The following is a 26636-nucleotide window of genomic DNA, read 5'->3' on the forward strand; positions in this document are numbered from 1 at the left end:
ATTGGTACGTTCTGATATTTCTGAAGAATAATTCTTGATTTCATTCGACAGTTTATTATGTTAATTCGTTAATTCAATTTGCTATTTAAGTCGATAAATCTGTTATTCTGTTATATATAATTTATTATCACCAGCCTGCGCCAGCAGTGTCACGTGGTAACCGTTACTTTTTTCAACGCTGTAGATGATGGACCAATCACAGTCTTTCCTGTTCCCTGGACAATTTAAAGCGGTTTATTCTTGGGTTAAATTTAAATATGTGTTTGTCAGATAAACGTCTTTTAAACTTTAATTTACATACCTCGATCGAGACCAAAAAAGTCTTAAGATATAAATACGCTTTCTGAGCCACGGTTACGCGCAGAGATGACGTAGCTACCCGGAAGTGAACGTTAGCGTCAGCATCAGATGACAACACAAACAGCGTTTGGTCTGCAACAAACCGAGTCACTTATTTATTTATCTTAATCATCTATGTTTGTAGGGCTTATTTATAACCATGGCGCAAAAAATCAATGAAGCTCATGAGCACATCGCTAAGGCTGAAAAATAGTAAGTAAAACCTGTTGTGAAAGGCGTAAATATTTACTCTAGTGGTTTTAAACGAACCTTCGTCTCATTTTATCTTGAAAATGATGACTAACATCTCGTTATAGAAACTACACAGATTTTACACACACTTTTATAGCGTAAAAATGCGTGAATGTCAAGTTATAAACATGTTTAACTTGCTGTAGCCATTTAAAATATGTGGTTTAGCTGGTGAATGTATATAACTGAATGAAACCACAGCTGATCATGTGAAATCCTCATTAAACTCAGTTTAAAGACGAGCTTCATGAAGTGGAAGCCTGATTATGACAGTGCTGCATCAGAATATGCTAAAGCAGGTGAGTCCAGCACATTATATTCTCATATCCAGTGATCTGAGCTCATGATTGGTCATTGATTTCTGATGATCTTCCTCTTTTCTTTTCCAGCTGTTGCCTTCAAAAATGCCAGGCAGCTGGAACAAGCCAAAGATGCGTATTTACAGGAGGCTGAAGCTCACACCAACAACAGAACGTATCCTAGTCTTTCTCTTAATGCTAGATTTATTATTTAGTCTGTCAGTGTCAAACATCATCTGCATTATTTTAATCTGAAAGTCCCACTTACTTTGTCCTTGACTCACTGCCCAGTCTTTTTCATGCTGCCAAGTGAGTATATATTCATTTGATTACAGATATCTGGTTAAACTGCAAATCATTGTGTTTGTGTTTGCATATGAATGTGCTGCTTGTCATAAACATAAGTTTTTGTATTCAGGGCCTTTGAGCAGGCAGGAATGATGCTGAAGGTGAGCGTCTACACTGCAACTACACTACAACTGTTTTTTGTTTCTATTTTTATTTCTTTATTTATTTGAGTAATAGCTTATGTCCATGTCTACAGCATTTGTTGAACTATCTTGTTAAATCTGCACAACTGTTTTGGATTTGTGAAAACCCTGACAACGTCTAAACCTTTATTTTTTATATTTTAACCTTTAATTTATTTACTTGATAAAAAATACAGCAAAAATCTGTAAAATTGTTAAATATTATTACAATTTAAAATAACTGTTTTCTATGTGAATATATGTTAAAGTGTAATTTATTTCTGTGATCAAAGCTGAATTTTCAGCATCATTACTGCAGTTTTTAGTGTCACATGATCCTTCAGAAATCATTCGAATATACTGATTTATTATTAATGTTCAAAATAGTTGTGCAGCTTAATATTTTGTTGGAACCTGTGCTATTTTTTTTTCAGGATTCTTAAAAAGTTAAAAAAAAAACTTTTTTGTTACAATATAAACTATCATTTAAATGTTTGGTCAGTCAATTTTAATTCTTTCTTTTATTCAGCAAGGATTTATTAAATTGATAAAAAGTGATAGCATAGACAAATTGTTAGAATTATATATATATATATATTTTTTTTTTTTTTTTTGAGTAAATTATGTTCTTTTTAAACGTTTCATCAAAGAACCCTGATAAAAGTATCATAGGTTCCAAAAAAAAAAAAAAAAGCACAACTGTTTTTAACATTGATAGTAATCCGAAATGTTTGTTGAGCAGCAAATCAGCATATTAGAATATCTGAAGGATCATGTGACACTGAAGACTGGAGTAATGATGCTAAAAATTCAGCTTTGATCACAGAAAGTAAAGTAGAAAAAGGTTTTTCTATTCCAATCAATGGTATAAACAAGTCAAAAGTAATCCAAAAGTAGTCAGAGTATATTACCTAAAATGTGTTAATCAGTAAAGCTAATCTAATAGATTCCATTAATAATTACAGTTTTTATCAAATCTTTAAGAGACAACAATTTGTAAGTAATCTATCAAGCCTTATATATGCACATACATACCAGACTTGCATGTCTGTGCCTGTGACCCTGGACCACAAAACCACTCATAAGGATCAGTTTTTTTAAAAAAGATACAACTATTTGAAAAACTGTAATATGAGGGTGTAAAAAATAAATAAATATTGAGAAAATCATCTTTAAAGTTGTCCAAATGAAGTTCTTAGCAATGAATATTACTAAGCAAAAATTACATTTGTATATATTTACAGTAGGATTTAAATTGACAAAATATCTTAATGGATCATAATCTTCACTTAATATCCTAATGATTTTTGGCATAAAAGAAAAATCAATCATTTTGACCCATACAATGTGTATTTGGCTATTGCTACAAATATGCCTGTGCTACTTTAGACTGGTTTTGTGCTCCAGAGTCACATATAAAGGATTATAAACTCTTTAAGGACATTTTTATAAAAACAAACATTGTCTTCAGGCTTCTTAGAAATTTGTATTGTTTTGAAACCACACGAGAGGGAGTAAATGATGATTTGTGAAGGGTCATTTAAGCAGTTTCTATGTGTTTGCCGTTCTGTCACAGGACATGCAGAGATTACCTGAGGCAATACAGTACATAGAGAAAGCCAGCATGATGTACGTGGAGAACGGCACTCCAGACACCGCCGCCATGGCCCTCGACAGAGCCGGAAAGTGTGTGCTTCACAGATCTGCTTACACTGTCATATTCGTACCGGATCACAGCAGATGTCAGACCTGTAAGGAAAGGAGTTAATGTCCCACTAAATGAGATGTTGATCCTGTTTGTTGCAGGTTGATTGAACCTCTGGATTTGGCGAAAGCTGTTCATCTGTACCAGCAGGCCGCAGGAGTGTTTGAGGTTTGTAACCAGAGCTGGGTAGATAACTTACAAATTGTAATCCGTTACTGATTTCAAATTACATGACAAAAATTGTGGTCACTAATGTAATCCATTACATTTACACATTTTAGGTAATATAATCTGATTACTTTTAGATTACTTTTGACCTAATTTGTTTGGTTTAAAGGGGACATCGGATGCAAAACTAACTTTTCCATGTTGTTTGAACATTAATGTGTGTTGGCAGTTTGTGTACACAACCACCCTACAATGATACAAATCCATTTTTTTAATCTTTAAAAGTAATATCCCCTTTTTAAAATCAGTTCATTCTCAGCTTCTTGTCGTTGTAATGAAACACAGTTGATTGACATGAGTGTCTTACCTTAGCCCCGCCCTCACCGAGCTGAAACAGTCCGAATATGATCGCCATTGTGTGACTCAGGTGCAGAAGAAGACTCTAATTGAGCGATTGAGGTGTTTTGTTGTTGGATGTAATAATGAACATAGTAGTCGTCATTTACTCCCAACATCTGAGCCGCTGAAGACGCAGAGGATAACGTTACTTTCGTTTTTAAAAGGAAAGTGCCGATCCCAATCTACATATGCATCTATGTTCGTGTGAATCATTTGTGATGCAGCTTCACCCACAGCAGAAATGAGTATAAGGGGTTTTTATGTATCTTTGCAAATGGCCTTTCTTAATAATGTGCTTGTTGGCAAGTTTCGCCAATAAACGCAGTTAAATGTAGCTAAATGCTGCTGAAGTAAACATTACGGCTCATAATCTCACATCAGAGAGGGGCGGGGCGAGCAGAGCTAATTTGCATTTAAAGGAACCATATAATAAAATGAGTAGATTTTTTGCAGAGCTGATTTTGACAAGGTAAAAGGGTGTTTTTTTTACACTGCTATTGAGAATTTTTAACCAAAGTATTTTAGAGACTTTTTATAAAGACCCTAAAGAATCATATGAACTTGCGGAAAATGGGCATCCGATGACCCCTTTAACTATATGTGACCCTGGACCACAAAACCAGTCATAAGGTTAAATTTTACAAAACTGAGATATAATAAATAAGCTTTCTATTGATGTATGGTTTGTTAGGATAGGACAATATTTGGCCCGAGATACATCTATTTGAAAATCTGGAATCTGAGGGTGCAAATAAATCAAAATACTGAGAAAATCACCTTTAAAGTTGTCCAAATTAAGTTCTTAACAATGCATATTACTAATCAAAAATTACCTTTTGATATGTTTACAGTAGGAATTTTACAAAAAATCTTCATGGAACATGATCTTTCCTTAATTTCCTAATAATTTTTGGCATAAAAGAAAAATCAATAATTTTGACCCATACAATGTATTTTTGGCTATTGCTACAAATATACCCCAGCGACTTAAGACTGGTTTTGTGGTCCAGGGTCACATATAATCTTGCACCATAATGATGCGAAAATACAAAGAGTGACTAAATATGTTCCTTTCATTGTAATTAACAACATGAAGTGCATTAAACATTTATATTACATTTAACGTTTCCCAAACTGGGTTTCGTAAAGGAACTGCAGAGGGTTTGTGAGTTTAATGAAAGGCAAACAAGTATGTAAATCATAAAAATGTGAAATTAAAATAAATCATTTTAAAATAACAATCAGAATGAAGCGCTTACTTAAAAAGATAAATATTTTATGTTTACCTGCGAGCCATATGACCATTAACCAATATCAGAGAACTGTGAAAAGACAAGTGTGATACTTAATGATTAAAACATTTATTTTAAAATCTCAGGGGTACTTAAAGCAGTGGTTCTCAATCCTGGTCCTGGGGGACCCCTGCTCTGCACATTTTGCATGTCTCCCTTATTTAACACACCTGAATGAGATCAGCTCGTTAGTTCAGTTCATGGATCTCTATCCTAATGAGCTGATGATCTCATTCAGGTGTGTTAAATAAGGGAGACATGCAAAATGTGCAGAGCAGGGGTCCCCCAGGACCAGGATTGAGAACCACTGACTTAAAGGGGTCATTGATTATGATTTCACTTTTTTTAACTTTAGTTAGTGTGTAATGTTGCTGTTTGAGCATAAACAACATCTGCAAAGTTACAACGCTCGAAGTTCAATGCAGATGCTGATTGACCACACCTTTACAGTAAATATATTATGTGAAAGAGGTTCAGATGACAAGTTTGAGAATGTCTGCAAATAAGAAATAATGAGTATTTGTGCATTTTAATGAGTTTGAAAGACAAAAGCCTTTTAAAGGGGTCATCGGATGCCCGGTTCATATGATTCTTTAGGGTCTTAATGAAAAGTCTATAATATACTTTGGTTAAAAATTCTCAATAGTAGTGTAAAAAAAATACCCTTTTACCTAAAATCAGTTCTGCAAAAAATCAACTCATTGTATTGCATGGTCCTTTAAATGCAAATGAGCTCTGCACGCCCCGCCCCTCTCTGATGAGGGATTATGAGCCGTAATGTTTACTTTAGCCACATTTAGCCGCAAAACTTGCCAACAAGCACATTATTAAGAAAGGTCATTTGCAAAGATGCATAAAAAACCCTTATACTCACTTCTGCTTTGCTTTCAAAAACGAAAGTAACGTTATCCTCTGCGTCTTCAGCTGCTCAGATGTCAGGAGTAAATGACGACTGCTATGCTCATTATTACATCCAACAACAGAACACCTCAGTCGCTCAATCTGAGACATTCTTGTCTTCCTCTGCACCTGAGTCACACAATGGCGATCGGAGTCGGACTATTTCAGCTCGGTGAGGGCGGGGCTAAGGTAAGGCGCTCATGTCAATCAACTATCGTGGGAGGGGCCTCTGTCTGTGTGTCGTCACACCCACAAGAAGCTGAGAATGACCTGATTTTAAAAAGGGGATATTACTTTTAAAGATTAAACAAATACCACTGGGTGTATTTGTATCACTGTAGGGTGGTTGTGTACACAAACTGAAAACAAACATTAATGTTCAAACAACATGGAAAAGTGAGTTTTGCATCCGATGACCCCTTTAATAATACATAAAAATAAATGGTATAATATTCTACTGAGTGACAATTCAAATAACAAGTAGAATATTTTAGAAAGACAAATTAAAAAAAATTGCTGTTATGTAAATAAAGTGTAATTATGTAATCAATAAAGTAACTGTAGTCTGATTTACTCTTATTACAAGTACTTCAGTTACTACCCAGCTCTTTTTTTTTCTTACAGTTCCACCAAACACTGCACACATATATGGATATTATGACCAATTACGAACAAGCCTGTCACTTTTGTTTTCTCAGAATGAGGACCGACTACGGCAAGCAGTGGAGCTCATTGGCAAAGCATCCAGACTTCTTGTTAGACAACAGAAGTAATTGTTTCTTCAGTGTTTGGGAACTTCATTTATTAGGTTGAATTGAGAAAATCTGCTACTTAAGCTTTTGATTATTATTCTTCTTAGACTCAATTTCTGAACGCTACTCCTCCTAGAGTTTTCATGCTAGAAGCACCAAACTCAGGCCAGCTCTTCAGACTGATCTCTTTTATAGTTTTCATCAAATTGTCATCAAAATCCCATAGACTTCCATTGAGGGAATGTTCAACTGATCAACAATATTCAAACTCACACTGTCAAAACTCAAATTTAAACTCCCAGAATCCCTTGAGACTTCATCAAGCTTTCCTTCTATCAACTATTTCTAATCTATTTAACTATCTAGCCTAGCCTAGCAGCTACAATCATGCTAGCAACATGTTAATCGTGCTAGCATCATGCTAATCATGCTGGAATCATGTTAATCATGCTAGCAACATGCTAAACATGTTAGAAACATGTTAATAATGCTAGTAACTTGTTAATCATTTTAGCATCATGCTAGTCATGTTAAAATCATGCTAGTAACTTGCTAATCATGTTAGAAACATGTTAGTAACTTGTCAGTCATGTTAATGTCATGTTAATAATGTGTTACTCATGTTGAAAACATGTTAGCAACTTTCTAATCATGCTAATAACATGTTAGCAAATTGTTAATCATGTTAAAAAGGTTAGCAACAATAGCAGCTTTGTAATGTTAGAAACATGCTAGCAGCTTTGTTAGTCATGCTAGAAACATGCTAGTCATGTTAGAAACATGTTAGCAACTTGCTAATGACATGCTAATAGCTTGTTAATAATGCTAGAAACATGCTGACAACTTGCTAATCTTAAAAACTTGCTAATTACATGCTAATAACTTGCTAATCATGTTAAAAACATGCTAGCAACTTGTTAATGACATGCTAATATTGCAAGTAATGTTAATTATGGTAGAAACATGCTAATGACATGCTAGTAACTTTGATAATCATGCTAATGACATGTTAGCAAATTGTTAATCATGTTAAAAAGGTTAGCAACAATAGCAGCTTTGTAATGTTAGAAACATGCTAGCAGCTTTGTTAGTCATGCTAGAAACATGCTAGTCATGTTAGAAACATGTTAGCAACTTGCTAATGACATGCTAATAGCTTGTTAATAATGCTAGAAACATGCTGACAACTTGCTAATCTTAGAAACTTGCTAATTACATGCTAATAACTTGCTAATCATGTTAAAACAATGCTAGCAACTTGTTAATGACATGCTAATATTGCAAGTAATGTTAATTATGTTAGAAACATGCTAATGACATGCTACTAACTTGCTAATGACATGCTAATAATGCAAATAATTTGCTAATCATGTTAGAAACTTGCTAATCACATGGTAGTAACGTGCTAATCATGTTAATGACATGCTAGTAATTTGTTAATCATGTTAGAAACTTGCTAATCACATGGTAGTAATTTGCTAATCATGCTAATGACATGCTAATAATGCAAATAACATGTTAATTATGTTAGAAATATGCTAGTAACTTGTTACTCATGCTAGAAACATACTAAACATGTTAGAAAAGTGTTAGAATCATGCAAACTACATGCTAATCTATCTATATAAAGTTCATAATTTTAAGCTTTTACAGCTGCTTTAAACTGGCTTTCTCAAGCCAACCTTTTATCTAGTTAATTTTTCTGGTGTGTTAGTTTAACACAAGATGATTGATGCTCATTACAGGTTTGATGAAGCTGCGGTGTCTCTTCAGAAGGAGAAGAACATGTATAAGGAAATAGAAAATTATCCCACATGTTTTAAGGTGTGTGTTGTTGTTGTTACTGAGATTGAAAGTGTTAGCAGTTACAGGTGCTTTACCGCAATAACTCTGATGTTTTTGTTTTCAGAAAACAATCGCACAAGTGCTGGTGCACCTGCACAGAGCAGACTATGTGGCGGCAGACAAGTGTGTGCGCGAGAGCTACAGTATCCCAGGATTCAGTGGGAGTGAAGACTGCATCGCCATGGAGCAGCTTCTGCAGGGCTTCGATGAGCAGGACGAGGAGCAGGTGTCTCGCGTCTGCACTTCACCGCTGCTCAAATACATGGACAACGACGTGAGTCTCCCAGCATGCATCTGGCCATGTGTGGCTTTTCCATTACTAGAGTACAAAGAATAGCAATAGATTTGTGTGGTGGTCAAAAATGACTTTTTTTCTCAGGTGAAATGCATGTACTATACTTTAGTTTGAAAATGTTTCCTCTTTTAATAGTTTGTGTTTTTAAGGGATTATATGGTAGTAAATGATATACACTCTCAGTCAAAAAATTAAACAGTAAGGTTTTAATGTTTTTTAAAGAAGGCTCTTCTGCTCACCAAGCGTGCATTTATTTGAGCCAAAATACAGCAAAAGCAGTAATATTGTGAAATATTTTTACTATTTAAAATAACTGCTTTCTATATGAATATATATTAAACTGTAATTTATTTCTGTGATCAAAGCTGAATTTTCAGCATCATTACTCCAGTCTTCAGTGTCACATGATCCTTCAGAAAACATTCTAATATACTGATATACAAGAAACATTTCTGATTATTATCAATGTTTAAAACAGTCAGGTATATTGTTTTTTCAGGATTATTTGATGAGTAGAAAGATCCAAAGATCAGCATTTAATTAAATTTAAACATCTGAAGTAAAAATCTTTAACATTTTACACTATACCAATCAAAAGCTAGGAGTCAGTATTTTATAACACATCTATCAAGTAAGCTAATATGTACAGTGCACAGCATAAATGAGTACACCCCCTCTAAAACTTAACAAATTGAGCAATTAATCTTCACTTGAAAGACATATTAGGATTCTTTGGAGATCTAATGTTCCAACAGGCCTGCTTGATCAATTACCAAAGAAGAATGTTATAATTATTTAGCTAATTAAGATTTTCCTGTCAAAGTGATAAAATGTTGTGTTGCAAAAATGAGTCCACCCTCCTGAAAGTTACTAAATAAAACTAAACAAAGAAAACAAAAGTGTAGGTTTAAAGCTATTTTTGATCAACAAGTAGTTATACTGAACCAAAACTTTTAAAGACAAGTAATTTCCTGGCAGTTATAGCCTAATGAATCATACACAGACTTAATGCTGTCAACAATGAAACCACTCGGGAGAGAACTGCTAAGTGACTGATTTCTTAGCAGAAAAGAGGACAGTGGTACAAGAGGAATACCAAATTATTGTTTGAAGTGTGAAAATATAACAGGAGTAGCACTAGGGGTGGGCGATATGACCTAAAATTTATATCACGGTATTTTTCATCTTTTGAACGGTGCCGGTATAATATCACGGTATTATGTTCCTGGTCTTGTTAAGAAGATCACAAATATTGTCTCTGTTCTAGAGCGATACTCTCAAAGCCATTGCTGTGTGTGAGTGCAACACTTCAACTACCTTCTGGCCATTGAAACGGTCCAACTCAGGCCCTTCAATGCTGATGAATAAGAGCCACTGAGATGTGGCTTCTCCAGTCAAGTCAATTTGTTAATTGAACTGAAACCCCTATGAGGTAGTGCTAGTAATAGTTCAGCAAGTAATAATGATCAGCAAGATTTCTGTCTTAATTTTTATAGTGTCGTCCATGAAAATGAGGCTCAGAGGTGCCATGAGTGCAATTAAATCTATAAATTCATGTTGAGATTAGTGTTTTTAAAATAAAATTTGGAATCCACAAGTATTTAAGATTTCAATAACTGAAAGGATCTGTCATCAGGTGGCGGCAAGACACTGAAATTATTTACTGAATCGTATTGTTCATTTGATTCGTTAGAACACATGGTTCATTCAAGTGACTCTCATTATGAATGGGAAATTGAATCATTTCACTAGATTAGTTTAAAACGCATGTTCACTAAAGGAAACACCGCTGTGTTTGATTGGAGAACGGCGCATCTTCATTTAAACACAGCAGTGTGTCTTGTTCCAGAATAATTTTTGACTACGAAACAGACCAAAATCGGGCATAGTGTTATTCTCAGACAATCTAAGTCACTTAATAATAACGTCTCGTTTATTTAACAGCTGTATTAAATTAATATCTCATTTAAAAACTCCCATAAAAATATTAAAAGCTGTTCCTCATCTTAGTTTGCGATATCACAAAGCTCTATTATACTCAACGACACTCTCTGTACTGCGATCAATCTCTTACTTATACTATCTACACTTTGTTTATAGAAGGAATGAGGTATGAGATATGTCTCTGATACATTACTTTGCTGTGAGCCTAGACACTTCGGCGTTTGGCTTTTCGGTGCATTTAGAACTTGCACAACAGGAACAAAGCAGCGATCGTATTTATCTCCGCCATGTCAATCGCGCCGTGTTGTTATTCGCGCGAGTGATGGGGAAACCTCCCGCGGATAAACTAGAGTGAGTGACGGGATGCGCATGCTCGCTTGCCGTTTGGTGTGAACGCACTGACTGTATGTGCGCATGCAATTGACAACCAGTCGCAGGCAAATTAAACTTTAGTGCCTTATTATTTAGAATGAGCTATTGTTGATGTAAATGCAGCCGTTCAAGGCACATAATAGATTTATTACGGTATTGACGGTATTAGAAAATCCATGTCGTGGCGCAATGCCACACCGGTGTTAACTATGATACCGGTGTACCGCCCACCCCTAAGTAGCACTGACATTCAAAAACAATGGACTTGTGACAAGGCTCCTGAAACAACCAGGTCTTCACTTTAAGTTTTCATTTAATGATGAGTGAATTTTTGCTACAAAATGAGGCGGAGAAATACCATGTAAGAGTATCAGAGCCGGCAAAAGCTATGAAAAGAGTGACACTTTATCTCACAGAGTACGAAGCAGCCTGCAGAAGTGACATGCATGGTTATTGTCACCGCTAGAATTACCCGCTGTAGCCAAAGCACAGCAAACTCATTTAACCTCTTCCAAGACCCATATTTACAAAATACAGACTTCTGGGAATCCATACTCTGGTGTCAAGGGACCAAGTCAATCATTTCGGATCCAAAAGCATCCAAAATGTTCTGGTGTTGCTCCAGGAGGAGTACAGAGGGTTACAGGAGTTAGTCCAGAGGGTTACTGTGAATGCATGTGCCAACTGGGCACCGTTTTCCTGATGCTACCGGGATGGTGATTGCGTTTATGGCGAGGGCCTGACATCGCTGCTTGCAGCTATATTTACCTGTTAGAGTTAGATAAAAAGAGATATAACTTTAAGTTTATTATGGAGAAAAAAAAAAATTATATATGTATATATATATATGTATGTGACCCTGGACCACAAAACCAGTCTTAAGTCGCTGGGGTGTATTTGTAGAGATAGCCAAAAACACATTGTATGGTTCAAAATTATTGATTTTTCTTTTATGCCAAAAATCATTAGGAAATTAAGTAAAGATCATGTTCCATGAAGATTTTTGTAAAATTCCTACTATAAATATATCAAAATGTAATTTTTGATTAGTAATATGCATTGTTAAGAACTTAATTTGGACAACTTTAAAGGTGATTTTCTCAGTATTTTGAATTTTTTGCACCCTCAGATTTCAGATTTTCAAATAGATGTATCTCGGACAAATATTGGCGTTTCCTAACAAACCATACATCAATTGAAAGCTTGTTTATTGAGCTTTCATAAGATGAATACATCTCAGTTTTGTAAAATTTAACCTTATGACTGGTTTTGTGGTCCAGGGTCATATATATATATATATATATATATATATATATATTAGGGCTGTCGAAAATAACGCGTTAACGGCGTTAATTATTTTGTTGTTGTTAATTACGTCAAATTTTTTAACGCATTTCACGCATGCGCAGTGTGACGAATCATTTGTCAGGATTGGGGAGCTAGAGGCGAGATGGAGCAAGGTGAGCCTATGGACGGATTCAAATATAAAAAAGAATGATGATGGTACAGTTAACAAGTACAAGCCTTTGCAACAGCCCCTCTGCAACTGGAGTGGTTATAGCCAAGCTTAGGCCCGGTTCTACTGGGGTAGACGGTGCTATATAGCCTACCCTCAAACGAAAGCAAAGCAATTGAAGATCTGACAAACAATCCAGCGTTGTTCATCTCCTGACTAAGTGTAGACGCGATGTAAATAAAATATTCATTGTGTAGTTTAGAAAGCTTTATTGATTATAACGGAACGTTGTGAGATCTCTATGAACTAGATTTGTGACGCTTTTAGTGATAATAAAGGGAGCGCGCTTTGCACTTTCCATGCCATAATCCAATCAGAATTTGTATGAAAATTTCGTTTTTCTTATGTTTTGGGAATTACATCTGTACATCGTACAATTACGTTCATTCTCGAAAGAGCGGTGACTGACACAGTGATAGAGTGGAGAGTGGAAGATACATAAAGCCGCTTTGCTGGTCATCGAGGCACCAGCTCAATCAATTGCATTTTTTCAGTGGAAGCAATTTCAAATTATCCGTCATTTTTGCTCACAAAGGAAAAAGTAATACACCAAAAAACGTTGCAGTGTTTTTATAAAATAAAGAAAACAAAAATGATGCGCTTTCTGTCGTCTTGTTCTTGAACAGGAGTGCTTAACAAAAATAAAGCTAAATGCATGCCTCACAGACATGATAAACATATCTATAGAAAGTTTTAAATTATTACTTAACGAAATAAAACAAATCGAAAACAAAAACTTGTTTAATATGTAATCCTTAACGATAAATTTCTCTCTCAAGGCGCGTCCAAAAATGAAATTGCAGGATTTTTGCGACATTGACTCACATTGACTCACAGTGAATACACTTTATTAATAAATAATTCAGATATGTCCTTACTCTTTCCCCGACACATTTATTATTTATTTTTGCCGGTATTTGTTTTAGCCTACTGCGTGCGATTGAACGCGGATCTCTTCCAGACAGTTGCGCCATCCCAGCCGTTATCGAAAGTAAAAGCGAAAGTCTTGTGTTGTTTCCACCAGCGCGACATTATTGATGGATGTCTAAAATATAAAAAATAAGGAGTAGCCTAAAACAGGCCCGATGCTTGCCCTGGCATAATATGAAAATGTGAAAATTATGTATCCTGTTATTTATATTTTGGTATGCATTTTAGAAAAAAAAAATGGTTAGGATTCAGGTGTTGCAAATAGTGATTAATCATGATTAATCCACTGAAAAGTCTGATTAATCTGATTAAAAATTTTAATCATTTGACAGCCCTAATATATATATATATATATATATATATATATATATATATATATATATATATATATATATATATTAGGGGTGGAACGGTACATGTATTCGTTTCGAACCGAATCGGTACGGGGGTCACGGTTCGGTGCATGAATTTAAACGGAGAATACACGGTATGAAAAAAAAAAAAAAAAACTTGCCTGCAAAATAATTAATGTAATGCGGAACTACTGTTAGATACGCGGGTTCTTTAGGGACAGCTAATATTTAGCCCCGCTTTAGCTCTGAAGCTCTGATTGGCGTCGATGCAGCCGAGCTCCGCCTATGTATGCAGTCTATCAGAGCCCGTCTACATTCTCTGGCACTCTGCAATTTTTTGTCAGCTCGACGGTCCATCATTGTGGTCCAGGGATTTCCTGAACTTTATGATTTGTCAAGCCCCCATTATTTTGACGCTAATAGAAGAAACAATGCATGGAGACGCATAGGCTTGGAGCTAGAGCGCAGCTGATGGTTGCTTAGAAACGGCAGACGCTTCCGGAGCGCAAGCGCCCGAGCGCTTTGTTGATCAGGAAGAAAGTGGCGCGCCTAGCGTTTTTCACGCGTTTTTAGGCGCGACATGTGAACGGCCCCTTAGATCGCAAGTTTGGGAAAACTTCGCTTTTCCAGTCAGTTACAGTAGTACAGGCGAGAGAGTGGTGGAAAAGACGAGGACTGTGTGTTGCCGTTGTTCAGCGGTTGTTGGGTATGTGAGTGGAAATACATCTAATTGCCTTCTGCATTTTTGTTTTGCTTTTCCCTCCACTGTACCGAAATCATACCGAACCGTGACGTCTGAACCGAGGTACGAACCGAACCGTGACTTCTGTGAACCGTTCCACCCCTAATATATATATATATATTAGTCATTTTTTTATATTAAATCTGTAACAAGCTGTGTTCCAAGTTTGAGGTCTAAAATTTGAAATCTAAAAACATCAGCTTTCAGTAAGATTTTGGGTGCAGTACCAAACATTTTCACTAGATGAAATTAGTTTCCCATTTGTATCCAATGTCACCATTTTTCACTGTTAACGGTACAAGTATAAATATTTTTTAGAACTATTTAACCTTTTTGAATCTTGCCCATGGTTTTTAAATGTTCACATAGTAAGTGCCAAAAAAAATAAAAAATCAGTCAAAAATGAGGAATGAAAAAAAATTATGAAGGCACAAATAAGGTTTTAAATAAGTTTTTGGAGAATAAAAAGTCAAAATATGGTTGAAATAATGTTACATTGTCATTCAGTGTAACACAATATTTATGTAAACATTCAAACAACATGCTTATTCTGACTTGTGCATGGTAAAAAATATATAGGAATAGGTCATTGATGTTTTAAATGAGTAGAAAATACTGACAAATTTGTGAAACCTAGGATAGTGTAAAACTTTACAAAATGTAGAATTACAACTAATTAGTATTTGGGGTGAAAGTAATTCATCTTTTAATATGTCAGAAATTGATGACATTTTAGTGGGTGTCTTCAGTAAATTAGGGAATTACAACTAAATAAATTTTAAAAATAATCAATATATTATAATATAGTAATAATATATTAATTTTTTTTTTATTTGTATATATCTTTATTTTTTGTTTTCCTAGAGTTAAATTGATGTTTAGTTTAGTCTTTCTAATCTTTTCATTATTTCCTATTTGCTTCACTCACCCTTTCAAGCATTTGTCAGGTATGACATCCAACTATTTGCATATTACAGTAGTGTAAACAAATATTACAATAGAGAAAGTCTGCTGTCCCTGTCTCTAGCTTTTCACCCTTCAGTGGTTTATTTCCCCTCAGTTCAGTTCCCGTCTAATGGCAGTCATTTTTTAAATTGATTTTTTCATCCCTTAGAATTAAACAGTCCGCTGTGCTTGTATATCCATATTTATATTAGCTAATTATTAAGTTTAGTGGTTTGCTTCAGTCAGTCATCAGAGCAGGCTGAGTGTAAGCTGAATACATGATCAACTCATGCTTGTGAAATCAATACCATACAGATTTCAAAATGAACCTGAAGTTTTATCACACTGATGTCGTCTCATCTGTTCTTCAGTATGCAAAGCTTGCCATCAGCCTGAAAGTGCCTGGAGGAGGCAAGAAGAAACCCACAGCTGCCGCCGCCGCCAGCGGAGATTCAGGTGCGAGTGCTGGAGCCGTGCCGCCGGAGGAAGATGAGGATGAGTATGCTGGAGGACTCTGTTAAAACTCTACCAAACATGTTCCACATCTGCTGCCTGAGACTCCTCTGTGAAGGTGCACGCATGACCCCTAAATATAATATTCCCGTACTGGAGGTGTTTGTGCTTTAAGATGCTTTCAGAACTGTTAAGGAGAAAAAATTCATCTGGAGAAGAAAAGCTTCCCATGCAAGGCCTCATGCAAGCGGCACGTTTATGCAACCTCATCCTCTCTGAAGTATGCATATTCATTTAGGTTTGCCTTCCGAAATTCAATGTTAAAATGAAAATTTGTTTTCTAAAGTGTTTTCAGGCAAACCCATATGAAAGCTTGTTTCTGCCATGGGATAAAATAACTCAATAAATGAAGGTAATTACTTTTTAATCTCAGACCTCAGACTTTTTTGTCTATGTAGTTTGAGAATTGTAACTTACAAATACAGAATTGCAATAAACTTGCATTTTTGAGAAGACAGGTCCAATCCTTAAGATATAAACTTACAATTGCAAGACAAAAAATGTGTAACGCAAGTCACGTAATATTACTTTTTTGAAGTAACTTGTAAAGTAACGCATTACTTTTTAATTGAGAAGAAAATGTTACTTTTTCAAATAAGTAACGTTAGTTACTTCCCCCCCTCAATTATTGATTAAAAGCTCTCCTGTCCCCATGTTGAGAGAAATTGTGAGGAAAATGTTACTTTAGTTCTAGAATAAATGTGAACATGTATTAATTCATCTCACTCACTAAAAAAACAGATCCAGTGTTCTTCAAAATGGAAAAAAAACAGTACAATTCAACCGAAACCTGCAATAAATGTCAAATAATACAAATATCCTTTATGTATTTAATCCTGTTTTATTAACCGATGTCTTTGCTGCCGACCTTCGATGATCCACTTCATCAATACTAATGAGCAAAAATTACTCAAGATAATCTAACATTTGTTTTCCTTTTTTTTTATTGCTGAAGACATCAATTTGTTTTTCTCTAAACCTGAGGCTTTTGGTGTGAAAAGGCTTTTACATTTGCCAAAAATAGAACTTTTTATATTATAAACAAACAAACAAGCCCTGCCCAGATTTAAAAAGTAACGCAAAAGTAACAACGCATTACTGTTCATAAAAAGTAACTAAGTTACATAACTAGTTACTTTTTTAGGGAGTAACTCAATATAGTAATGCATTACTTTTAAAAGTAACTTTCCCCAACACTGGTTGCAATTACTTTTTTTTGGTGGAAGGAAAAAAAAAAGGACTGAGACACAAATGTAGAATTGTGAGTAAAAAAAAAAGTGATGTAAACTCATAATTCCATGAAAGAAAATTGAGAGGAAAAAAAAAGTTGCAATTACCTTTGTTTTTGATCACTAATGGAAACAAGCTTCCATAAACCCCAAACTAAAAGGTTAAATGGGATCTTCTGTGGATGAATCAGGAGCTGAGTCTTTATGTGTACAGTATTTCAAACATTGAGTAGTGCTGGAATACTACACAAGTCATCATTTTAAATGATGCTGGAAATTAAAGAACAGTGCCTGTTCCACCAAATAAGGGAATGTATTTACTGTACATTGTGTTTGTAGTTTCAATATTGTTTAAACTTATTCCATTCATTCTGAGCTTGTCATATGAAACGTCAGTATAAAATGAAGCACGATGCTGTATATCAATGCATGAAACGCCTTAAGATTCTCTGGACATGAGAAACTTGGTTTATTTTGTTTTAAGGTGTGCTTTGAAATAGCAGGGAACAATTTCTGTTAATTATGGATTTGCATGATTTCAGAGCACCACTGAATAAAATCTGTGATTTTTGCATATTTTAGATCTGAGTTTGACTTTTTATGCATACAAAACAGCTGTAACAACTTTAAAAAAGTGCAACAGGTAGACAGACAAATGAGACAATAGTTAGTTTCCAGAATGTGCTTTATGCTCATGATATTGATCCACAATCACAGCGATTGTCAGTAAAGGATTGTTCCTGTGACGTTACGATGAGCGGATACTCTTCCTGAGAACCCTTTAGTCCTCCATTCAAGCCTAAAAATCAAGCTAGGATCATCATTTAACTGTCTTATGAACCCGAGCACCTCTGGGTCTAGTTTCTCTGAAGAAAAAAGTGGCTAGAGTTCAGTCACTGTCTCCTTTGTTCAAGTTTACGGCCAGCTACCAGGACAGTATATTGCACAACGCACGATTAACCAATCTCCCGACAGACAGGTAGCGCTAAAGCGCTTTAAAGCCTCAGTTCATGATCTCATTGGTCGCTCCGGTCCAGCTGTTTCACCTGTAGGTCGCATTGTGAACCTCTCGCGACTAGTTTGTTTCTATCTCGGTCTTAATGCCTTCTTGCGAGAAGCAGCATCCTTTGACATCTTTGGATTTCAAACAATCCCAGCAGGTTCATTTAGTTTTCTCCCTCGTCCATTTGATCATGGTCTCTGGCGAGCGGTAAAGGAAGATGAGTTTGGCGTACAGGTCTTCCTCCAGCTCCAGCTCGCCGGTTTCCCGCACGAGGAAGATGTCGGTGCAGAGTTTGAGGATGCGGTCGACGCACGGAAGCTCTTCGAACATGATGGAGTGCGAGATGCCGCTGAAGAACTCGCGGACGAATTTCCCGATCACCAGCACTACGGATGCATAGAGGCCCATGATACTGGAAGAGACACAATGAGGTGTTACTTATATCTGCAGCTGCAATTGCAGAAAACAAAATCAACAAAATAGCTGCAAGCAGCAGGAGGTTGTGACATATCAGAAGACATTTGGAGATTATTTTAGTCAGAATGGTTGAAAAATCATAAATAGAATCACTGGTAATTTGATTCATTTTTGACCAATAGATGGCACTGTTATCAAACTGATGTGGTGTGCACAGCATTACTTTTTTTATTGACAAGAAAATATCTGAGTTATTTTTAGATATAAGTATCACCAGTTACTTTCCCCCATTTATTGATTACAAGCTCTCCTGTCCCCATGTTGAGAGAAATCCTGAGTAAGATGTTACTTTAGTTCTAGTATAAATGTGAACATGCATTAATTCATCTCACTCACTAAAAAACAGATACAGTATTCCTAAAAATGAATAAAAACACTGAAATTCAATGCAAACCTGCAATAATTAAATATGTTGAATATACAAAAAATACTCAAGATAATCTAATATTTGTTTTACTTTTATTTTATTGCTGAAGAGTTGACATTTGTTCTTCTGCGGTCTACTGTACAGACGTCAATTTACTTTTCTCTAAACCTGAGGCTTTTGGTGTGAAAAGGCTTTTACATTTGACAAAAATACAACTTTTTATATTAAAAACAAGCAAGCCCTGGCCAGGTTTAAAAAAGTAATGCAAAAGTAACTTTACGATATTGACTTACTCCTTAAAAAGCGTTATGCATTACTTTTAAAAGTAACTTTCCCCAGCACTGATGACAATACAAAGTTTGATGTAAATATATCAGTCTCAGATGCAGTTTGGCATCATCCCATCAAATCGTTGATGTAGTAAATGGCAAACTATTTCACCTATCGACGTGAAATCCATACATTTTTGCTGTCATAGTCTGAAGACGATATGACTTGAAATTGGTGAAAATCGGATAAACTATCTAGGAGGAGTATTAAAAAAGTAGGCTTTCCAAAAACATCAAAATGGCAGAGACGAAGTTAGACCAATTATAGCATAATTGGCATCAATGTTCTCAGCAAAATTAATCAAAAGTTATTCATATAATTTTGAAATTTCATTATAAATATTGAAGTTCAAGGCTGGCCCAAAACCTTTAGAGTACCATCAGGACATGGTGCTGATGATACATAACAATATTGCCAATGTGTTTGCAAAACAGAGAATTTTATAACAAAATGGCTGAAATGTGAAAATTGGAGCTGGTTTGACTCTAGAGGCTAGTCTTGTGATTTTTGGACAATCGGTACAGAAGTTATAATCAAAAACAGCTTTTTTTAAATATCTACTGATCACAAAGTCAAACCAAACAACCCCAATTTTGACTTATGGTTTTGTTAATAACATTTAAATGGTAAGGTCTAGAAACAATTTTTCCCCTGATTCCTTGGCTCATGCTGAGTTGAACAAAATTTATGAAGCTTTTTGATTTCAGCTTTTTGAGGGGAAAAATGCTTCTAGACCTTATCATTCAAAAGTTATTAACAAAACTGTTAAATCAAAATTTGAGGTGTTGGTGGCGCTATGGTGTTTGAGATAGAGACTCCAAACTTGTTATGGTTAATGTTGAGACACTCCTTTATCAGTGTGCCAAATTTCATAAATGTCCCGCAAGCAGTTCTGTGGTCTGCCATAGTAAAAGTGCATTATTATTTATTGACACATTAGACAATTTCACAATCGCAGAACACAACGCAAAATTAACAAAATATTGCTTTTTTTTTGCCACCCTGCATTATTGGCTATTTAACTGCAAAATAATCACACACAAATGTGCAACACTACTTAAAGTTATTGACATAGATAATTCTACAATTACAGAACGAAATGACAAAAAAGCCTTTTTTTTTCTTTTTTTTTTTTTTTTTGCAATCCTGCATAATTGGCCATTTAACCTCAAAATAAATGCAAAAAGTGTAACTTTTTTTGAGGTTTCACTTTTGAAATTGAAATATGAACCATGCTTTATTTTCTCATTCATGCATGTTTATATTATACTGTTTATGTTAACTTTTTGCATTTATTTTGTGGTTAAATGGCCAATTAAAAAATTAAAAATGTTATTGTTGATTTTGTCTTTTTTGTAATTTTGTTCTGTAATTGTGGAATTATATGTGGAAACATAAGATCAGAAGCATCAGGATTATTAGGCTGCTATCACTTTAAGACCTAACACACAGATCCAACATACTGATACACATGCCTTTTTTTATTCTAGCTGTTTACACTCATTTTCTTCAACCTACTGTTTTTATGTGAATAAGTGCCAAGACAGGCATTTTTACGCAAGTGTGTGTGAGACAGTCAGCCTTTTCAAACACGCCTCAGTCAGCGCTTTTTCTCAGTCAGTATTTTTGCAGTTTGACTTCTGAACATAAAATACAACCCATGCTTTATTTTCTCATTCACACATATTTATATTAGTAGGTTAAAGAAAGTGAGTGTAAACAGCTAGAAAAAAGGCATGTGTATCAGTATGTTGGATCTGTGTGTTAGGCCTTAAAGTGACAGGGGCAGAATAATCCTGATGCTCCTGATCTTATTTTTGTGTTACAATTACAGAACAAAATTACAATTTTTTTTTTTGCAATCTTGCAGAATTGGCCATTTAAAACCACAAAATAAATGCAAAAAATTAAACTTTTTTTTTTTTTTTTTTTTGCGGTTTGACTTTTGAACATAAAATAAATTAAATAAATAATAAATAAATAAATATTTTATTTTCTCATTCATGCATGTTTATATTATACTGTTTATGTTAACTTTTTGCATTAAAAATATTATTGTTGATTTAGTCTTTTTTGTAATTTTGTTCTGTAATTGTGGAATTATATGTGGAAAAATAAGTTCAGAAGCATCAGGATTATTAGGCTGCTATCACTTTAAGACATAACACACAGATCCAACATACTGATATGCATGCTTTTTTTCTAGCTGTTTACACTCACTTCCTTCAACCTACTGTTTTTATGTGAATATGCGCCAATACAGGTATTTTTATGTAAGTGTGTGTGAGACAGTCAGCTTTTTTCAAACGCCTCAGTCAGTGCTTTTTTTTTCAGTCAGTATTTTGGAGTTTGGCTTTTGAACATGAAATACAACCCATGCTTTATTTTCTCATTCATGCATATTTATATTAGTAGCTTGAAGAAAGTGAGTGTAAACAGCTAGAAAAACAACAACAACATGTGTATCAGTATGTTGGATCTGTGTGTTAGGCCTTAAAGTGACAGGAGCCGAATAATCCTGATGCTCCTGATCTTATTTTTGTGTCTTGTGAAAGTCTGACTCAAGTTTTTACAATTTATTTTTCCTATAATGTATGATGGGACTGGTTAATGATACTTGATTTAACTGCGTGCTCAGAGATGGACAAAATTCCATGACTTACCCATAACCTGCCAGGAAGCCCAGGCTGGGAGGACTGACTTTATCACTGAAGACGTACAGCTGCAGTCCTGCTTCTCTCTTCTTCTCCAGCTTTGACTCGGATCTCATCTGGATCTTCCCCGCCGACGGCTGGTCCACGATCCACCACTCCTGAATGTCTTCGCTGCCGTTATGAGACCTCTCCAAGTCCAGCTGGATGCTCTTATAACCATCATCTGCCACAAAGGGATTGATGATATGTAGTTATGAGTTATATTTGACATCAAACTTCACGTAGAGAAGTCAAATTGATTCTACATTACCTGAATAAAGCTGATCTATTGGTTTGGCATTCGAGTCACTGGGTGCTCGAATGAAGCAGGGAAATACTTGCTCAATGACCCTGTGAATGAGAAACGCACCATAAATATATATAGCACATATATATAGCATCAATGGAATTATAAAATGCATCATTAAGGGTTCAAGCACATAGCGCTGAAAGCCTATTGTAATTGTTAGAATGAGTGATTTCCACGTAAAACTGATCGTGCAGACCAAACCGTAAGTCGTAGAGACTTGAAATTTGGAGGGATGGTAGTACTCACACCGTCTACATCATGACCAATGCTCACCCCAATCGGCCTAACGGGGGCGCTACAGCCATCAAAAGTACGAAATCACTCATAACTCCTAAACCATCTGTTGCAGGCTCAAGTGTCTTATGTTGTTGGAAACCTTGGCTCACGCCGGACAAAACATGCCTCAGATTCGATCGTGAGTCTGGCACAATTTTCAGGTATTTCGTATTTTCTGAAAAAACCTACTGTGGCAAACTAGTCCTAGGTTTTTTCGCCCGAATGAAACCAAACCAGTGCAGAAAGATTCTCTGAAAAGAGAATAACTATCAAAACAAAATTGAACTTTCGACTCACCGTTGCAAAGGGACACTAAAACGTTAGAAAGGGGCAGGGCCACTTTTAGTAAAATGCCTATAACTCCTAAACGGAATGAGATATCTCCGCCAAACTCAGAACACTTATGTATAAGCTCAGTCTAAGGTCACAGGAAAAAACTGCAGAGCTTGGCCAGTTGGTGGCGCTATTAGAGGGGGAAAAAACATAAAAATAGCTATAACTAGGCAACCATTTGTCCTTTTAATATGAAAATCGCTGGTCCAAAATGCTCAAAAGTATCTCAAAAAAACATGACTGCCATTGGCAGATGAAGTTTGAGCACCTATTAGACAAGGTTAATGGAGGCTGATTGGAACGAAACTCGGTGGGCCTGTTTGAAGAGAAATTTGGGAGAAATCCACCACTGGGGGGCACTATCGCATTTTTTCAAGGGGCGTAAACGATTGTAGGTCGTGCAGATTTTTCACACATACCCATGATATTTGCATCATATGATAGAAGTCCTCAATAATTATCAAAAAAGTGTTGAAATGTACCCTTTGGGAGGCTATAACGGGGTGGTTTAGAAAAGGGACCTGTCCAAATTTACCCCAAATCCTATAAAGCCTAAAGGAAAACTCAAAACTTCACGAAACCTGCTGAGCACATGCAACAGGTGATTCTAAACAAGTATGCAAAGTTTTACGGAGATCGGGCCACGGCTGGCGCTATAACAGTTAAAAAGAACTCAAAAGCATTGTATTTCTATAGGTCAACGACCTGGATTTGCCAAAAATGCCTTTTTGATTCTTGATTTAGGTGGGTTCAGCCTTGATAAATAACATGTGTAATATGCTTAAATGCCGCTTGAACCCGGTAATCGCTGCTTGCAGCTATATTTTATTGAGTTATGTTGAATTTGTACTTACACGGGTTTATTTCTGGTTCCGTTGAGTAAGGCTATCAGCTCTTGTCTAGTGTTCATGTCCAGATACGTGATGTGTTTGTCCACTGCAAATTCAGCCTTTGCTCCCAGACTCAGATTCCTGCACAAGAGGTGCAGACATTTAGAATGTTACAAAAGACTTCTATTTTAAGTAAACACTGTTCTTTTGAACTTTCTATTCATCTGCGAATCCTGAAAAATAAAATGCATGACAGTTTCCACAAAAATATTATGCGGCACAACAGTTTTCAACATTGATAATAATCATAAATGTTTCATAAATGTTTGAGAAGGATCATGTGACACTGAAGACTTGAGTAATGATGCTGAAAATTCAGCTTTGATCACAGGGATAAATTACATTTAGGCACGCATTTAAACAGAAAACAGATATTTTAGATTGTAAATATATTTTGCAATTTTACTGCATTTTTGGTCAAATAAATGCAGCCTTGGCCATTTACAGACCACAAATATAAATGTAATCATAATGTACAAATAGTCTCCATCTATATCTGTACCTCTGAATGCTCCAGGACATGGTAACAGGAAACTGGTCCTCTTTGCTCAGGACGTCCATCAGGTTCTTCCTGCTCGGAGGGCTGATGGTCCAGAGAGAGTTGGAGCTTCCTTCCAGCTCTGCCACAGTCACATCCTCCGCTGTATACGCCTCCAAGAACTGCAGTGCACTCTGGGAAAGAGATTGTTCTACACTTAATACAACACAACGACTAGAAAGTGGAGATTCTAAAATAAGATGCTTCTCCAAAGCATCACATCACAGACTGAGAGTGACTTACAGGAATGTGTCTGTATGAATTCATGAAGCTTATGAAATCTCTGTCAGTGACGTCCTTCAGCTGATTCTGCTGCGCACTCATAGTGAAGATGGGCTAGAACGCAGACAAAACACATTTTGATCACACTGTTATTTCATTAAATCATTCAGAATTTATTGAATATGTTTTCCTTCCTATTGTGTTACTGCATTTTTCTTTGAATATATATTTACAATATATAATGGTCATTGAAATACATTTGAAAAGCATGTTTCTGAATTTGTTGGGGAAATGCCATCAGAAATGGTTTATTCTGTACAAAAATATTTGCAACCTGGAAGACTTTGCTGTTTGCATGTTTACCCATGTTTGTTCATGTAATGCAGGTATTCACAAACATTTTGTTAGCCAAACCCTTCTGACATTAAACATTTACTGGAAAAGTCTCTGAGGTAGTTAATATTTCAATAATTTAACATCACATTTGTTACACATTTATTACATTTATAGCAGGTAAACAAATATTTACTTTTTTAGTGTCATTTAATTTTTCGTTTTTGTGTAATGTTTAATGCATTTGCTTTCTCTTTGCTTCTATTATATTAATATGGTATGCTTAATTGTAAGTTTAAAACAAGTTAGATAAAAAGTAGTCACAATATACACTGCTGCTCAATTTTGGGATTAACAAGATTTTTAATACTTTTTAAAAGAGACTTTTCTGCTGATCAAGGCTGCGTTTATTTGATTAAAAATACAGAAAAAAAAGTTTTAAACTCAGAATTGAGAGATTTAAATTCAAAATTGGAAGATTTAAACTCAGTATTGCAAAACATTTAATTCAGAATTGTGAGATTTAAACTCAAAATTGTGAGATTAAAACTCAGAATCACCAGATTTATTATATTAATATGGTATGCTTAATTGTAAGTTTAAAACAAGTTAGATAAAAAGTAGTCAGAATATACACTACCACTCAATTTTGGGATTAACAAGATTTTTAATGCTTTTTAAAAGAGACTTTTCTGCTGATCAAGGCTGCGTTTATTTGATTAAAAATACAGAAAAAAACTGTTAATGCAATTTAAAATAGAGGTTTTCTATTTTAACATACTTTAAATTATGATTTATTCCTGTGATCAAAGCTGAATTTTCAGCATCATTACTCCAGTCTTCAGCGTCACATGATCCTTCAGAAATCATTTTAATATGCTGATTTATTACTTTTATTATCAATGTTGCAAACAGTTGTGCTGCTTAATATTTTTTTTGGAACCTGTGAAACTTTTTTCATGATTCTTTTGTAACAATAAACACCTTGTTCAAAGTTTGGGGTCAGTACATTTTTTCTTTCTTTCTCTATTTGAAAGAAATTCATAATTTATTTAGCAAGGATGTGTTCAATTTATAAAAAGTGATCATAAAGACTTATATTGTTAGAAAAGATTTATATTTTGAATACATGCTGTTCTTTTTATTTTTTTATTTTTCAAAGAATCCTGGAAAAAATATCACAGGCTCTCAAAAAATATTAAGCAGGAAAACTGTTTCCAACATTGATAATAAAAGTAATAAATCAGCATATTAGAATGATTTCTGAAGGATCATGTGACGCTAAAGAGCAATGGCTGATGAAAATCATATCAGCCAGCTTCGCATCATAGAAATACATTTTAAAATATATTAAAATAAAACTCATTTTGAATTGCAATATTTCATAATATTTGTTTGTTTTTGTATTTTGATCAAATAAATGGAACTTTGATGAGCATTAGAGACTTTTTTGAAAAACATGACAAATCATACTGATCCCAAACTTTTGAGCGACAGTGTATTACCTAAAATGAGTGACCAAGATTACATTACTAACTACAATTAATATAATATAATCTGTAATCAGAAACAGGTTACAGTTTGTAAGTAATCTACCCAATGCT

The 26636-nt window shown here is 35.1% G+C and overlaps 2 protein-coding genes across 2 annotated transcripts in view; one reads left to right on the plus strand and one right to left on the minus strand.

The window, feature by feature from the left end:
- The first annotated feature begins 405 nt into the window (after nt 1-405).
- On the plus strand, nt 406-17841 carry napga (N-ethylmaleimide-sensitive factor attachment protein, gamma a). The gene is made up of 11 exons (XM_073830386.1): nt 406-552; nt 823-890; nt 981-1065; nt 1182-1199; nt 1309-1339; nt 2937-3046; nt 3167-3233; nt 6523-6593; nt 8322-8400; nt 8486-8695; nt 15890-17841. The coding sequence occupies exons 1-11, from the start codon at nt 500-502 to the stop codon at nt 16037-16039; spliced, it is 942 nt and encodes a 313-aa protein (XP_073686487.1). The 5' UTR covers nt 406-499; the 3' UTR covers nt 16040-17841.
- Nucleotides 17842-17927: 86 nt separating this feature from the next.
- The window catches only part of piezo2a (piezo-type mechanosensitive ion channel component 2a), a 235552-nt gene continuing 226843 nt past the window's right edge, over nt 17928-26636 (minus strand). Inside the window, 6 exon segments of the mRNA XM_073830385.1 lie at nt 17928-18675; nt 22101-22314; nt 22402-22481; nt 23904-24020; nt 24442-24611; nt 24721-24813. Coding sequence (XP_073686486.1) covers nt 18423-18675; nt 22101-22314; nt 22402-22481; nt 23904-24020; nt 24442-24611; nt 24721-24813 — 927 coding nt within the window. The 3' untranslated portion in view covers nt 17928-18422.

The sequence above is a fragment of the Garra rufa genome, chromosome 24 (genome assembly GCF_049309525.1).
Source record: "Garra rufa chromosome 24, GarRuf1.0, whole genome shotgun sequence".
Classification (NCBI taxonomy): domain Eukaryota; kingdom Metazoa; phylum Chordata; class Actinopteri; order Cypriniformes; family Cyprinidae; genus Garra; species Garra rufa.

Excerpts from the sequence above, each read along its gene's own strand:
- napga (XM_073830386.1), top strand. The coding sequence starts at position 500 with ATGGCGCAAAAAATCAATGAAGCTCATGAGCACATCGCTAAGGCTGAA. Across the intron at positions 1,340-2,936 it reads AGGCAGGAATGATGCTGAAG|GACATGCAGAGATTACCTGA; the intron begins GTGAGCGTCTAC and ends GTTCTGTCACAG. Across the intron at positions 8,401-8,485 it reads ATTATCCCACATGTTTTAAG|AAAACAATCGCACAAGTGCT; the intron begins GTGTGTGTTGTT and ends TTTTGTTTTCAG.